The sequence below is a fragment of the Lissotriton vulgaris genome, chromosome 8 (assembly GCF_964263255.1).
Source record: "Lissotriton vulgaris chromosome 8, aLisVul1.2, whole genome shotgun sequence".
Taxonomy (NCBI): domain Eukaryota; kingdom Metazoa; phylum Chordata; class Amphibia; order Caudata; family Salamandridae; genus Lissotriton; species Lissotriton vulgaris.
In genome coordinates, this window is record NC_141696.1 from 664,021,910 (window position 1) to 664,040,133 (window position 18,224).

General features: G+C 39.9%; 1 protein-coding gene across 2 annotated transcripts in view; it reads left to right on the forward strand.

Annotated features, from left to right (window-relative positions):
- Positions 1-18,224, forward strand: part of DMD (dystrophin) — a 4,652,165-nt gene that overhangs the window by 390,337 nt on the left and 4,243,604 nt on the right. For both annotated transcript variants that reach the window (XM_086934537.1, XM_086934536.1), the window contains one exon: positions 6,947-7,126. In XM_086934537.1, coding sequence (XP_086790663.1) covers positions 6,947-7,126 — 180 coding nt within the window. The remainder of the gene's footprint in view (positions 1-6,946; positions 7,127-18,224) is intronic.

The window sequence follows — 18,224 nt, forward strand, 5'->3', positions numbered from 1 at the left end:
CTCTCCATCTGGAGTACTTGTATGGTAAGGCCAAAGTCCTGCCGAACCCAGATTGTGAGTCCCCCAGAAGGGCGACCCTTGTTGCTTTGGATGGCTGGTTTATAGTAATTTAGATAACTTAAATGATAATATGGTTCAACTGACCATGTTTCTTGGAAGATACATATGTCGCATTCCTCATCAAATGAGTTCCAGACTGGGGACACACCCCTGGACCGCAGTCCTGTGATGTTCCTATCACTAAATTTAGTGGTGATCGGTAGGAGGACGTTAAAAGCCTGACCATAGGGGCAGCAGACTCTGGGGTGCAATCTATCTCATTCACCACATTTTCCCCTCTGGCTTCCTCTACAGGGGAGTTTTCAGCATGGTGCAACTGGGGATGTATTATGGCGCATTGCTGAGACATTGGCCTGGGACTTAGGGGATGCTGGGGATGAGGTAGACCTTCAATCGATCTCCTTCAACGGGGACCCAATATTTTGGAGGGCTGCACAAGACGATCATTTTATTTTTACTGATAATTCTGAGCAGTTATACTTAATGCGTATTTTGGTATTAGCCAAATGTTGGATGAGTAAGTCAAAGGCCACCAAGTTTTCCACCAGGTCACAGTGCGTAAGGGTGAGTGCTATCACATCATGAGCGTCCTCAGGCCCCCCGGACAAGATTGCCTTTTAGCCCCAATAATGTCTTCCGTTATGATGGACCAGCATCCTCTCACTCAACATATTCAATGGGTGCATTTATTAATTAGGAGAGCTCATCCTCTATTTGTAACATAGATTGGTTCTTTTGGACGTTGACTAAATAGATTGTCTTTCTTGTCTCTGTGGATTTATGTACGCTAGATGAAACCCTTCAACTGCAATATTTACGAGTAACTTGGCTAGCCACATAATTAAAACCTCATTTGATTATGTCTCAATGCACACACTATCTCAAAATATGTGCATATTGAATCTGTGTAGATTGTATATCAATCATCCCCTCCAAAATGGTCTTTAGAGCCAGATTCATTGCCAATGAAACGGGAGGCAACATCATTAACATCATCCATTTGCAAAGAATTTAGCAACATGGGTTTTTGGATGTATTTACACCTCTAATAGGTATAATGTTCAGCTTGAGGTTTAACTCATCATGCACATTTGTGTTTACTAATGCCAGTGAATGGTTCAGAGTTTGAAATCTATATCCCTTCTAAAACATATAAAGTGATAATCTGTTGGGTTCTAGTTTTCATCAGGTCACTAATGTGGTTTTTGCTGGTCACTATCTTGTGGTGCAGTGGCTCTAGCAGGATGTTTTTGGTCTTTCCCATGTTCTCAGCATATAGAGTAGCATTTTCCAAAGTAACACAAGGGGCATGATGGCAAAGCAGCAGCTGTGGGAAGCTCTTCTGGTTTCCCTTATTAAGTGTATTAATCGTCTCCCTCTGATCTGTTCTTTCACTTATGGATAATTTTCCAATCTTATCTGTTACATCTTTCTTGTCTGCCATCTACATGGAAGTTTCTTGAAGTGGTTATTCGCTGACGGTTCCTTTCATATTCCCTCTCCCTTATGTAGAGTCCCGTTGACTCCTCCCCAGCTTGGTTAGCTTCCGAAGGAGAGTTTGCTCATTCTCACCTGTTTTAACTATCTCTAAATACTCCACAGTGTCTTCATGTTTAGTCTGTGGACTTGTGGTAAACATGTTTTCTCTATGGCAACATAGTTCCCATCCTTATGTCTATTAATTGTAAGCATTATTTCAGCTGTAATTGTTGGTCATTGATGGATCTATTGGGATATCATGGGCATAAGTAAGTCTCCTCGATTTCTGCTATGTGACTCTCTGCATTTTAAGAGGATAAACCCTCCAAAGAACCCTTTCATGCCCTAATCTCATGTTAAACACCCCCATATGTAGAACTATCTGCAATTCATGTCTCCCCACCACTTTACTTCTGCTGCTTCACATGTCTTAGACTGAACTGGATTGCCGGAGAGTAGATACACTGCCTGTCTCTCTTTATTGACTTACTCCCAATATTCGAGTCCAGAAACACCAGCATAAAGGTAGGACAGAGCTGGCTTTTAATGTAAAATATTACACAATCAAAAATCTAATACATTATTTTACATCTTCTGTGGTTGCTATGCCTGCATTCTTCTAACGTCTTTGTTTTTCAAATCACAACTCAGGCAGCTGCGTTATTTCAGTGCCATATGTTATAGAAAAAGACTGTCTCAAGCACAGATACCATAGTGATGTGAGGCCTCCGACAGGAACAATAGCAACTCGGTAGCACTTTTTGCCTTACCCAGCACAACCTCAGTTTTCCACTAAAAATGCCTTCCATCCATAATCAACCGTTGCCCTACATGTCGTCTATATTGGTAGAGGTATAATCAGAACCAGTGTCTGAATAGCATAAAGAGGAGAGGTTGGTCAGAGAAGTGGGAGATGTGAACCTATCTAAAATTGCACTAAATGTATGGTCTTATGCCCTTGCATTCTAAACAGCCTTCAGCCACAACTAGCATTCACTAGAGTGTCTACGAACTGCTTCGTTTCCGTAACTACCCTAGATCCTCCGAGGGCCCCCGGCTCACACTCAACACACGAGGCAGCTCCAGCAAAGCTCCCAAGACTCATGAAGGGGTCGGTGCGCCCAATGCTTGCTGCTTGTCAAGCCACAGTAAACATCTGACATTGAAGAAAAAGGCAGAATAAAACATTGTCCAATCCTATATCCACCCCATGGCAGTGTATAGCTCCTCTATGCCCCCTGCATCCTAGCCTGAGCGTCAGTCTAGTGTGTTCTTACTAAGCACATAAGCACACGTATTAGCATGACCCTGGCTGAAACAAAACAGATGCTTTTTGGGACTAGTAATCAGTCTATATGTTCAGAGAAGAGTATAATATGAGATATTATATTAGTGAAGATGAACCTACAGCAATACAGTCACAAGAGAATACGGGTTTTAAATTGAAAGAAGTAGAAAAGGATCAAGGACTGGCTCTCTGGGGCAAACAAGAAATCAGAAACCAAGGGTAAAATAAGCACAGGACCATATATAAATACATGATCAGAAACAAGGCAGAAATGTGCCGCTGCAGCTCAGGAATAGCCTACCACCCAGAGGCCTAATTTAGAATGGGTTTGTTGTAACAATAGCATCCCAACAACAATGTATCTAGGAAACATCTCTGGTGGAGATTGGAATAAACAGGGAGTCCTAATGACCAGAGAAGCATCAGTATCAGTTGTGGCAGATTCATTTGAAATGTCAGCTTAACAGAGAGAAAGACAGGGTTTAGAGAGGGAAAAACAGGGATTAGGATGACATACGCCAAAGAGCAGCACCTAAGCAACTCAGATCTGTGAAGTCATCGGCAGGAAAATGTAGAATAGTTGAGGGTCAGTTTAGCAAATATCTCTAATTAGTAGAAAGAACTACGTGAAAAGAGACAGTCTGGTGTTTCACTGACCGAGCAGTATATGACATCCAAACCCTTTTGCTGGTAGAAACCGGGTTCGGTGCTCATTTTGGCAGCTGGCAGGTTTTAAGAGGGTGCACAGCATTAATGCCTGAGTCAAACGTTGATGGTGTTGCTAGTTTAGATGCATGTTGGAACTGGAGCTGCAATAGGACAGTCACGCAAGAATCTCTATACAGCAGGGTGCGCTACGAAATAAAACAAATTTCATAGCGCACCCTGCATCGCATTTTGCGATGCAGGGCGCACTACGAAATTCGTTTTATTAATTAAATTGTTTACTTACCTTCAATTATCCATACTCCAGTTTTTAGCACCCCGCCACCCTGCCCCTCACACGCCCCGCCTCTTCGCGCCACCGAAACTCCCTCCACGGGCCGTGGCTGGTGGTAAATAACTTTTCCTTTAATGTTATTATTGCAACACGTGCAGTTTTATAGCAAGGAGAAGATACCGTTGTTTGTGTTGGTACTAGGGGCATTTTTCCTGAACATACAGACTTCCTCTATTTCAGGTTGTAACTGGATCCACGGCATTAATGCCATAGTCAAAAGGCAATGGTGTTGCTTGTGAATAGATATGTTGGGACTAGTGCTGCAACATCTCAGCACAGACACTTGACTCAAAATGTAGGATGTTGAAACACAAAAATGCACTGTTAGTATCAGTGGTCATATTCCTGAAATGCATTTACATCTACCATAAATAAAACCAAAGGGAATAATAAGGTTCCGGAAACTTTGTAGACCTGGGGCCTGATTCTGATGTGTTTAGGAAAGAATTCCCACCTATGGCCTGATTCTGATGCAGTTAGGAAAGCCTCCTAATGGCATTTTCTCCTTCCAAATTGGATCAGCAACGTGTCTTCCCAACCCAAGGCCCAATTATGATGCGGTTAGGAACATAAGCTCCCATTGAAGTCAATGGGAGTCCAACCAAATCGTATCTGGAGGCATCCGGATGCATCGTACTCCGTCGGTCGGACTCTCCCGATCCAAGTGGGTCGGAAACCATTTCCAAACCGACTTGGTTGGGAAGCTTTCCAACCCGCATCAGAATCAGACCCTAACTGCTAAATTTGTACATGCTTCTAGCTCCTGGGGATGGAGAAACATACAACTTGGGGTTAATTCTTACTTATTATGACTTCAGTGGGAATCCCAATTCAGATGCGAGCAGGAACTATGGCCAGCACCTCTGATTTCTTTACCATCACATCATGCCAGGAAATTCCTGGTGAAATGTGAATGGGAAAAACTGCTCACTAAGAAGGGAAAATATACAATTTAGTGTGCACAAAACCTAATATTCACATCCATCATACCTAGAACAAAATTCCTTTCAAACACAGTACTACTCCACTGAATTCACACAAGTATGGCACCATGTACCAGGATTTCTTCAGGTAATCTTGAAAGTAGAATAGAGGAATGGTATGTTTACATTCACATGTGCCAACTCCCAAACCTGCCCCATCCATCAACCAGTTCCACACGGTTCATCTACTCACCTTTATCTGTAATTGATGCTAGGTAAGGCAAATTGCAGACTTTAATTGTTTATTATCTACTGACAAGAAGAAACTCTTGCCTTTGCTCTGACGATCTTCTATGCCATAGGATTTGGTTTCAGATCATGGAGCAGTAGGAAATCACAATTGTTGACATTAGGAAATCCCTGCTGTCGTCATTGTATGCAGGGTATAAGAAAATAGATTATTAGTCATTTTCAGAACAGTACTTCACAATCTGATTTTACCTTTAAAGATGATTTTAAATTACATTTTATTTGAGTGTGAACAGCATTTCTCTATCAGGTCCCAAACTGACCTTATCACATATTAAGTGTAATAAGGTAACCCAGTTTTAGTCTATACGAGCAATAGCCTTTCAGCAGTGAAAAACAATGTTAGGCGTTTTTCACTTTTAAGACTTGTAAAACTTCAAAACACAAGACTTACCTTTTAAATACCAGGCACCCTGCTAGAAGATCCTTTAGAGCCTACCTTAGGGTTGACTTATATGTATTAAAAAGAGGGGTCAGGCATTGCAAAAGGTTTATTTTCAAAGTTCAAAATAGCAGTTTAGAACTGCACTATAAACCTCAGTGACAGGCCTAAGAAAAAGCTTTAAAAAGCTTTTTTAGAGCGTGGCACAATGAGTGTTGTTGCCACTAGGAACACTTATTGTCACTGGGTACAGTCAGTAACATTTTACTAGGGACTTACATGTAAATTGAATGTACGAATCAGGTGTATTCCAATTGTACTATATTTTCAAGGGAGAGCACAACCACATTACCACTGATTATGCAAAAGTAGAGTTCAAAGAGTCCTAAAAGCTGACAAAAATGGAATCAGCAAAGGAAGGCTAGGTCCAATAGGGGTGACCACATTATAAAGGCAGTTTCTTACATAAGCCACCCCAAGCTCCTCAAGCTAAAGGCAAGGAGCAACAGCCATTATCTTGGGAGGCTCCTTGAGGTTTCAGTGGAGAGGATGTTGAAAATATCTCTGCATTGGTTGGGTTGGTTCCGGCCTCACACCGTCCTGTCAAGACTAATCCCACCAAGACCATCACACTACTACGAGAACCCTGTACGCAGAAAGATTGACAGCTTCAGTTGTGGAATTAATGGGACACCGCCAGTTGTAGTAGAATATTTTTTTCAAATACCCAGGATGATGGAACCTCAATACTTTCTTGAATCATCGATTGGTTACTACTTCAACTTCGAGGTACAAACATTTTGAATCATAGGAGGAGAATCATTAACTTATATTCTGTAGTCAGAAAGGAATAATTACATTGAAAGCCCTGAAGAAGTCTGGGAGGACGAAACACGTTGGCTACTTGCTTTTACTGACTGTGAAGATGAAGAATAAAGGATCATGAAATATATTTGTCCAATTGATGTTTTGTGAAATGGAAAATTGAGAACTTGTGTTACACCATTTAAAGCAGTTTCTTGGCTGAACTCTACTGTATAGAAATACCACATACATGTTACATTGATGCTAACCAATACAGTTGACTAATCCCAAAAGGGAGTTGGTGTACCTCATTTGTTTTAAGCTTACTCTCAAATTCTTCTTCGGTCTTCATGGTTACTTTCCAAGCTTATCCCTAACCACTAACCTTGTGAGTTCTGTCATCAGCAACCGCACCTTAGATGAAGCTAATCCTAGCTTACCCACAGAGGCAACCTAGAAGGTAAATAGCCCCATCTTGGACAGCAAGGTTGTGTGGCCCATTTTGTCTCCCAGGTCAGTCTTCTGTTCCCTTTTCCAGCAATTAGTAAAAAATCTCTTTACGTAGTTTCATTGTGAATTAAGAGCGTCATCCCTCAGAAATACTCTTCGTCCTGCACCAAATTGTGCAGCTGTCACTGTACTTATTTAAACCACATAAATTGCACATTTTAAAACCATATATTTGCGATGATTCCTTATAGGCAACACAGAAGGAGATAGAAAAACGACAGCAGCAACTGAAAAACGTGACAGAGCTGGGTGAAGGACTGAGAGCGGCGCTTGGAGGGAAGGGCAGCCTGGTGGATGACAAGCTGAGCCTTCTGAACAGCAACTGGATCGCTGTAACGTCTCGGGCTGAGGAGTGGTTCAATTTGTTGCTGGTGAGAAATTAATAATTGAATTATTGGCATGAGGGTTAGCGCTGGAAATTGCCCCCAGCAGTGCTTTGAACAATAGTTGGACTTCATTTGTTTAAGTTTGTACCATGTTCATCAATACACATTTTACTGAGTATTGCCATCCAAAATAATATTGCATTTGACGTGGAATACACACCCTATGGCCCTTAACAATCACATTTCCAAGTTACTGTAACCCTACTATTGGGTCGATTATGATGGCGGACGGACCTGCCTCCGTCCGCCACCCCGAGGTGGAGGGACAGTTCACAGGGGCAGTGGCGTTCCCTCCGTTGAATTAGGATGTGACCACCACCCTGGCGGTCACATCCCGTATATTTAACATTGCGGCGGGTGCTGCTTTAAGCAGCACCCGCCGCAAAGTTAAAAATGCATGCTGTGCATTTGCATGCACAAAGCGGCAGGCACCTCCCGGTGCCTGCCGCATTGTGCATGCAAGTGCAGGGGGTACCATAGGTACCCTACATGTGCACCCCCCACCCCCTTTCACCCTGGGGGCCCACAAGGGGCCTCCAAAGAAAAGACCGAAGGCATTGGACTGCCAGCATCATAATATGGTTGGCGGTGTCTCGCAGACACCGCCACCATATGTGGGCACTTTTTCCGCCGGTCGAAAGTTACCGGTGGAAAAGCGGCGGACGGTCTTGCCGTTCGCCGTGGACCCCCCAGCCATCCTAATGTGGCGGGGGGTCATTGCAGGGAGAATGGCGGAAGAATTGCCCCCGCCAGCCCTGCGGAGGCAATCCGTTTGCCATCATAATCGACCTCTATATTAGTTGCGCAACATCGTATTTACAGGTGTAAAAAAAAGCTGCTGGCTGAAGGTTCCATTGCAAACTCTCAGGCCCAGTGTGGCCCATGTGGCTGCATGTCTAAGTATTCGTCCATTCCCACTATTTCACCAGGAAAAAAAACAGGTGCTTGTACTTTAGGGACAACCTCTCTGCAAGCAAACTAGTCCTGTCTGTGCTGCCATGCTACTCCACTGCACTATTAAAGGCAATTGAGAAGTAACATTTTAGAATTATTTCTATTTGTTTCCTGAAAGGTAGGAAGGCCTGTCTGTGTAACCTACCAAGACATCCTACATCATTCAAATAGATATCCCTATGATTCATTATGGAAATAAGTTTACGTTTTAGCTTTCCATATGACATATGGTCTATTTACTAAGGGGCATATTTACAAGACCCGTTGCGTCGCACTTGCACCACAAGTAAAAGTGACGCAACTCAAAAATGAGATTCATGAAGCCATGCAAGGCCATCTTGCATGGCCCTGAGTAGCCTCATAAATCATGAGTAAAGCAATGCATCGCAAATTGTTGTGTTACCTTGCTCTGCGCCAGGGAGGCATTTCAAGCGTGTTGCATGAGTGTTCCCATGCAACATCCAAAGATTTTGATGCATTCTCAGATTGAGCAGAAATCGTAGACCTGCAAATACATCAAAACCTTACGCCTCCTCAGGTGAGGCATGATGAGGAGAAACATGTTTATATCTCTTTTTTTCCTTTTTCTATGTGTGTTGCATTGTGCAACACACATAGAAAGAGTAAAATGACTCGTGGGATTGTTTTTGTGGAAGAAGGTGTACCCTTCTTATTCAAAAAACAATCCACCTTACAACACAGGCACCCTTGTAACATGGTGCAAGGGGGGGCTGCATTGGTACTAGGCAGCCAAAACTGCACCAGCACAGGGGAAAAGGCAGTAATGCACAGTATTATTTTAAATACAGCACACTCCTGCCCTTTCCCTGTCACGCATGCAGTGCAGCCCCAGCAAGATGACTTTCTGCGCTGCACTGCGTGCAAACTCGTAAGTATGCCCCTATAAAGATATATAGATATGCTCATATAAAGATATGGAGCATTCCCGCTCTCTCCTTGCTTACTGTGTGCAGCCTAGCACCATTTCATGCAGCCATGCTTCATAGTGCAAGTGTGCCTGCATTACAGGCAGGATTGTATTTGTACAGTAAAGGAGACCTTCCTGCACAAAAACAATCCTTAGAGGCATTTTTCTCTTTCTATGTGTGCTGCGGAATGCAGCCCATGTGGAAAGAGGAAATAACAAGGAGAAATAAAGATGTTTCTCCTTGTTACGCCTCACTTGAGAAGGTGTAGAATTTTGATGCATTTCCAGGTTTATAAGTCTTTGTGAATCTGGGAATGCACCAAAGTCCATGGGTTGATACATGGAAATACCCATGCTCAACCCATGGATCGTCTCCCAAGTTGAAATGTAATGTAACGCGGATCACTGACAGAACATCGACAGACAAAGTATCGAGATGTCAAAATACCGAGGATAAAATATCGACTGAAAGAATATCGACTTCCTATCTTCAAACAGGTAAGTACAAAAATATCGCCTCCAAAATATCAAGGGTAAAAAATATAGAATGTCAAAATATCGAATTTTTAAAGTATGTTAAAAGTAACTTAAAAGTAATATAACAGTAAATTAAATTATTATAACATAATTAAATAAATAAACGAAAAATTAAAAACGAATTAATGTAACTTAAAAAATCTTTTTTTATTAATACTTCTATATATATCTACATATTATTAACAAAACATATACAATATTTTTACCGTAGGATAGCGAGAGGGTTAAATGAACTCTAACGACTCCAGTGAGTGCAACAGTAGGAAAAGCGTTGGAACAATTAATTCTAAATAAATAACTTTTAATGAATTTACATATTTAATTAATTATATTTAAATTACTTCCCACCCTATTCCCCTATAAACGCACAACACGCTAAATTATCAATTAATCTATAAAAATTAATTACCAATTATATTTTAATTACTTACCAATTAATACTTAATTAACAAATAATTTTAAATAAATAACAATTGTTTAAATAACATATTTTATTAATTATAATTAAATTACTTCCCACCCTATTCCCCTATAACACAAAAATAAATTAAAAAATATATAATATATATCACTTAATCAATTAAAATTAATTATCAATTATATTTTAATTAATTACCATTTAAAAATTAACAAGTAATTGTAAATAAATTCCAATTAATTAAATAACAGTTTTAATTAGTTATATTTAAATTACTTCCCACCCTATTCCCCTATAAACCCACAACCAGCTACAGAAAATAAATTACTAAAAATAATATATTTATCAATTAATCAATTAAAATTAATCACCAATTATATTTTAATTAATTACCAATTAAGAATTAATTAACAATGAATTTTAAATAGATAAAAATTATTTAAATAACATATTTAATTAATTATAATTAATTTACTTCCCACCCTATTCCTCTATACACCCACAATACCGCTACAGATTTAAATTACACAAAAATTAAACATTAATATTAACTTACCTTAAATTCGATTTTTTTGTTGTCTATATTCTGTCTAGTCGATATTATGTCCATTCTATATTTTTGATTCGATATTATTGCTATTCTAGTCGATATTACATTTTTCTAGTCGATATTTTTGTAGTCTATATTATGTCTAGTCGATATTATGTCTAGTCGAAATTAAAAACTCGATATTATGTCTAGTGGGAAAAGAAAACTCGATATTATGTCTACTCACCATGTAACGCAGCACAAGCAGCTGCCTTGCATTACATTTCTTTAAAAAGCCTTGCTTGCCTTTGTAAATTATATTGAGGCTTTCGTGTTGTCCTTGCCTGATGCCAGAACAATGCTAAGACTTTATAATGATGACGTAACAATGTACTTTAATGCATACAAATCAGCTACCCCTCCAATAACACATTGACTGTATCATTGTCTTGACCCAGTGCAGTGTTCTGCTGCCTTTTAATTAGGTTTGCACTACATAATTAATGCCTACCTACATACATACAGTACATTTTTTGTAAACTGGTAGTAATAATCTGTGCAATTACTGTTCCCTATATGTCAGATAAAATGCACTCTCTGTGATTGCTATGATTCTAAACCACATGCGTTGAATTAGACCAATTAATATGCAGTAGGAAGGCAATACCTACTGCAGAATGATGCGCAATGAAACATTTCAAAATATCTGAGTCTCTTCTGTGAATCGGTCATTTGCACATTTAATAATATGATCTTTTGGTTGAATGCAAAGCTTTTTTTTCCTAGTGCCAAATAGATGCAATGTAAGTATATGCTCACATATTTACATACAAATCTAAGACATTACTCAAAGATTTTAATATAATGTCTAGGACTGATATGTGTTTTGGCTTCTCTGATTCAGTGGTGTCTAACACGATCAAATGGGACCTCGGCTCCCGAATTGATGATACAGTAATACTAAATAATCAAATAATACAATTACTGCCTCTGCTTTTAAATCCTGCTTCACATTCTGGAACTCTCCCCTTCCCTCAACCATATATATCAGTAGTCAATGTTATAATTTTGCCTCCCTGGTCTTGATCATCGCATCAGTTTTTTGTTGGCTACATTCTGACATTCTGATCAAGTGACATAATCACATTAAAAATCCGATAGCATGTCTCCTTACTAAGAACCAAGATACATTTCCATAACTCTAACTAGATTTGAGGGTCACTGTGGTAATTGAAAGTCCTTGGAGCCAGGTATATGAAATAGGTAGGATTTATTAAAGCTTAGTTACAGGATAAGTTCTTTAGAAGAGGATAGGTAGATGGAAATTAGACCCCACCAGGAGCAGCCTCCCTGCCGCTCAGCCTGCCATCAACTGACACTCTACACTCAAACCATTCAATCAAACATTCCATGCGGTCATCAGGCATTCTAACACTCATACTAGCTGAGCAACAGGGTAGACACAGCCAGAGCAAGGAAGGACCCAAGTCAATTATAACAGTCACACTGGTAAAGCCCCCAGTTGTCAAGCCAGAAAAACTGAAAACAAATAAGAATTGTGCAATGCAAGAATGATAGTTCAGTTTGTTGAAAGATTTTTTAGTGGGCAAACTTAAATGGTGCCTAGCCGTTTTTACCACACAATCTTTACCATGCAGGACTTTTACCATCCAGTCTTTTCCATGCAGGTAAGTGCCATACAGGTATTTTTAACCTTTACCACAAGAAACTTTACCTTGCAGGTTAGAATATATTGTTCTTAAATAACATTATTTTTTATATTATTTCTAAAAAAGCGATAAAGGTGCAGGGTCAAGGTTGGATATATGTACAGGGGTAGGGGCTATTTTAGGGATCAAGGGTGGGGAGAGGTAAAGGAAGGCAAGTGTAATGTTTGGGTTTAGGGGTGGGTGGAGGTAAAGGGAAATAAGGGTCAATTTAGGATTTAGGAATGGGTTGAAGGAAATAGAGGTAAGGGTAATTGTGAAGTTTAGCGGTCGGTAAAGGCAAGGGAGGTAAGGGTAATTTCATTACAAGACCAGAGACTACCACTTTGTAATGACCTTTTATTTCTGCCCCCACACACAGCCATTTAAAGAACATAAATCACATCATAAACAAAACATTCAGTTTTAGAACTTGCAAAACAGTATGTAACTCTACGTCAGTAAGCATAGTTCTCTTTTTTATTCACTGCTCCTTAACAAGATAAATACTATGGCATTATCTATACTTGCTATTTCTTTCTCATGTTTATAATGATTATCAGGTTTTGTGACCTTTACTTACTTCTTAGGTTGGTTGTGGTATCATAGCACCACTCCAATTTATGGTTGGGTTCTTTTGTCGTTTATGTTTTTAAATATACTGCAGCTTTTCCCTGAATAACAAAGGCTTAACTTCCATTTAGGTACTTTGTTTCCTTTAAGCCTGGGTCCTTTTTTGAGTCCCAATGCTATGGTGGTGGGCTGGCTTCAGGCCCGGAGCACTTCTCATGGTCTTCTATGATTACATTGCCAAGGGCCCATGTGTCTTTTGAAAGGTGCTCAGGTGCTGTGTGAAAATCCACCTAGTAAACTACAAGACACACTCTCCCGTAATTCAGAAGAATGGTTCTGCCTGCAATGGCTGCATAATGAACCAGCAGCCGTTGGCTGTCCCAATTTCCTCTGGTTGCATCGCCGAGTCCTCCGTGAAAATGAAAAAACGACTCTGCGTCTTGGTGGCCATTTTCCCTTGGGCTGTAAGCCCTTTCTGTTTTACACTCTGCACGTGCAGAGCGTTGCCTTAGCAACGCCTTCTCCTTCAAACGCTTGCTATTTCTGTGGCGAAGTGCCAGGGGGCGTTTCGGTAATCTTTTAGGCGCCTGTTTTGTCTGAAGAAAATATATATATACATGATAACAAGGTGGAAACCACACTACACAGAAAAGAGACATCGACTAATGCAACTCTACATGCCGAAAGTTTCCACAAATCAACAGTAAAGGACAATATCACATATGGTGAATTTTTAAGGCTTCGCCGCATCTGTTCACAGGAAAATGAGTGGAAAATGAACAGTTGCGATATGGCAAGAAGATTCAAACAACGAGGCTACAAACAAGGAGTAATCAAAAAGTGCTGGGAACGAGCCAATGAAAAGAAAAGAGAGGAAACTTTACAAATAATACCAAAATGCAAAGACACCTCACAATCTGAAAAACAACACGTAAGACTTATCATTAACCACTCAAGAGAATCCAAACAGATTATAGGGAACTTAAGGAAAAATTGGAACTTGTTACATCTGGACGAAACCACTAGTAAAGTAATGGGGAAACACCCAGAAGTGACTTATAGACGTGCCACTAACCTGAGAGACAAACTGGTGCATAGTCATCATCAAGATCCAGAAAAAAAGAAAAAAGGCATTAAGCATGGGCAGAAAATCCGTTCCGCTCTCGGACTTTGCGGATTTTCGGTAAATTCGCAATCCGCGAACGCTCGCGAATTTACCGAAAATCCGCAAATTCGCACGCAGCGGATTTATTTTTCTTGGTGATACAATTTTGCGGCGTGCGGCGTTCACTTACCGTCATTCAGCGTTTGCCGAGTTGTTTTTCTTGATATTTTGCGAGTGCTGCGCCATTTTGGATCTTGCTGCGGGATCCCGCGGGAGTTTGGCGACGCATCGCGAGAGTTCGCAATTGCGAACATGTAGGTGCGGCGGGCAGCAACAATCTCGCACTCGCGAAATTACAAAATTTGCAATTCTGCACAAGAATTCCACTAGCAAGCAACATAGACCTTCTGAAAACGATGATTTTTATCAGAATAACTCCTCAGGTTAACATTTGCCTGCACTTTTTTGGATTTGAGGCCTTTTGACTCTCTTTGGATCACTTTTTGATTAGAAATCAACTTTCATAAGTTTGTTTGTTTGGGGCATTACAGTTGCTGTTCTGCAGAAAGCACTCAGCAGGTGCAAAAGTTCACTCATCATTAGTAACCATTCCCTGTAGTACTTCCTGAGGGCCCCCTCCAGAGTTCAGTTGCCTATGTTTGTTTGGGGCATTACAGTTGCTGTTCTGCAGAAAAACGAATTTTGCAAACTGAAAGCCCTCAGCAGGTGCAAAAGTTCAAACGCATCATTAGTAATTGTACCCATTCCCTTTAGTGCTTCCTGACTGGGGCCCCTCCAGAGTGCAGTTGCTAGTTGCAACAATTGTATGACCCTGCTCTGACCCTCACAACAGGCTCATAGAATAGCTACAAGTAGGCCACAAAGGTCCTGGAAAAATAAATTACACTGCAACAGAAAGCAAATTACAGATAAGGAAGCAGGTGTCAGACTGGAATTTTAAAACAGTGACACATTAATAAATCAACCCCAAATTAATTCATGTCAGTTGAAGCAGGGCAGGTGTGCTTGCTTCCCCCCCAAAAAATCTACAGTGATGATGAACTAGAGGGTGGCATTGATGTACCAGAGGGTGGCATGGGTGAAACAGAGGGTGGCAGTGGTGAAACAGAGGGTGCTGGGAACCTGTGATGATGAACCAGACGTAGAAACAACATAGTCGCGACCATTGCGAGTCGACAAGTAAGTTCGCAATTGCAAACTGGTACAAAACCCTCGCGAACTGGCAGAAACTCTTGCGAACACAAAAAAAAATAGCGAGTTCGCAAATACGCAAATTCGTGAACGCCAGATTCGCAAAATTCGTCCATGCTTAAAAGGCATCCAATGGTTAAAAAGTAAAAGCTTTGTGAAATGTCAGCAGTGCAAAGTATGTCAGATCGCAGTAAACAAGACTGAAGTAACCTTACCAAACAAAAAATCGTGGATAATCAAACAGTTGATAAACTGCAAAACTGAATTTGTAGTATACTTGATAGAATGTCCGTGTGTTTTAAAATACATTGGAAGCACAAAAAATGAATTGAAAAAAAGAATCCTTGAACATGTAAGGGCAACGGTAAACAAGGACAGAGGCAATGCTGTTGCGAAACATATGGAAGCTGCACATAATGGAGATTGGAAACTGCTAAAATTCTACGCCCTGGAGACAATTGTCCCTCATGAGAGAGGAGGGGACAGGGAGCGAAAATTAAGATGCAGGGAATCACGGCAAATTTTGAACTTTTGAACTCTATACCCAAATGGTCTGAACCAGAGCGAGGAACTTTATGTACATTTATAAAAGGAAACAATGCATTCTGTTGTGAATAGTTGAATGGGGAGCTCAACTTTTTAACCTTCCTTAGTTTTTCATAGAGAATATATGATGAACACAGAGAAAGAACTGGGTGTTGACATGGATATAGAAAAGGGATGACACACACAAACATGAGTTTTATGGTTGCCATGACACATAACACAACCCAAGAGCCCACTGGAGGGCTTTGACCTTACAAATAGTCACTTTACAACGATTGCCCACTGGAGGGCAACTATCAAATTCCTCAGACCAAAATCACCATATTATTGGGAAATGTAAGCCCTTGGTAGCAGACAACCTAACTAATTTGACTTGGGTTCCGTTGGCCTATAAATTATGAGGAGAGGGAATTGGAGAAATCGGGTTACACCCGAACTATCTACAATCTTAAGCTACTGAATCAGGGTGGCGTAAAAGTGGTTGGAAACCTTGCGGGTTAAATAATGGAACAAATCAATATCGAGGGACTAAATAATTGTAATGTGAACAACAATGTTTGTCTACAGTGTGTGTGCAATTGATACGGCAAATTTATGTACAAATTATCCAACAAACTACATATCCCATAATGCTTAGCGAGAATCAAGAGGAAGTGACTCGCAAATCACGTGTGTTTTTCAAATCACTTCTTAAAGAAAGTTATGTGCAAAAGTAAATATCCATCGTGAGCAAGCCGCCAGTGACGTGGCGAAACGCGTAGGTATTTATCTTGCTGGAAATTACAAATGAATAAAAAATTGGAAAGAACAGATCCTGCGAGTGCGTATTCATTCCTGAGAAGGAGGTGTTTCAGATAAAATTCGGCGGGGCTCTGCCGAGGAATATTGCACCGGTCTGAGAAGCGCCAGGGGTCAATGAGGACGAGCAAAGCTGATGGAATATATATATATATATATATATATATATATATATATATATATATATATATATATATATATATGTGTGTAGGGCCTGTAAGTTCGGAATCACTACCACTCACTATCTTACCCCGTTTAGCACAGTTGCCAAGACCATCAATGGCAACTATACTTGCAAGACCGACCATGCTGTGTATGTTCTGGCGTGCACCTGTGGGCTTAGATATGTGGGTAGCACTAAGTTCCAGGTGCACGTCCGAATATTACAGCATTTGCGGGCAATTCTTCATAGTGACCCAACCTACCCGGTCGCTCGACATTTCAAGCGGGTACATAACAAAGATTTAAACTGTCTCAGCTACTTTGTGATTGGGGCAGTACCCAGTTTGAGAAGAGGAGGTGACCGCGAGGCAGAGCTTAGGAAACAGGAATCCAGATTTATATTGGAACTCGATAGTCGTTGGCCCAATGGGCTTAACAATATTGAGGAAATGCATCATTTTTTGTAAATTGTCTTGTAAATACTGGTTACTTAAATTCTGTCTTCCTTTCCTAAATCAGTAACTATATACGTACTTCTAGCTAGGTTCCCTATTAGGAGTACCTTATGTTTTAGATATCTCCTGTCCCATAGTTTGCTTTTACAACTAGTAATGTTTTGATCGACATTCACTTATGGTGATGCACATCGTGCACTTTATTAGGTAAAATTATTGATAAGCATTTCTACTATATTCATACAATTACATTCCAGGACTCATTGAAAGAGTTTTATGGTGATTATTCTAATGGCAATTTTATATTGTATAGTGAATTTAATATGAATGCAGAATTTGTAGATTTGTACATATATTTTGTTGAACAGAACCTATAAAGTGTGTATATGGAGATGTACAGATTTGTGAATATGTATATAATGGGGGGTGTGTGTGTGTATATATATTCTTGGGATTCGTTTGGTTTATTTCGTTTGTAACTGCAGTACGCTTTGTCTTTAGATTAGGGTGATTTATAGTTACATTTGGTTAGATGTGTGGTGTGTGTATATACATGAAATATGGTATTATTTATACATATTGTCATTTTTAGCTTCTTGAAAAATAACTTCTCTCTCTACCTGGAACTTTTTTTAAAAACTTAAAATAGAAAAGGATTGTTTGATGAATTTACTCATACAATATAAATGCATATTGAATGCTTGTGCATCACTGTTCTAATGGTAGTCTAGTATGTTCCCGCGATTTTTGCACTTTATTACATCTTTTTCACTTATGCACTTTTTTATATCAATGCACTTTAAAACTTTCGCTGCTAATATATAAATACTTGCATATTTGCACAGAATAAGTATACATGTCATTTGAATTTTAATCTGACAATGGAGAAATGTGTCTAAATGCATTAGATCAGCAATATCATTGTACTGTATTGAATCAATTCCTGGATTTAACCAGTAATAATTTCCTGTATATGTTATTAGCAAATGCAATAGAATACCAGCGATAGTGTTTTTTCACTGTTTATTGTATATCACGTGATAATGGTGGACGCCACCAGGGGGCGGTGTCAACATCACTGCAAACACATATAAAAAAGCATAATTATTCTAAACATGTTGCAGCGTGAACAAGGGCTTTCCGCCCGAAACGCGTCGCTG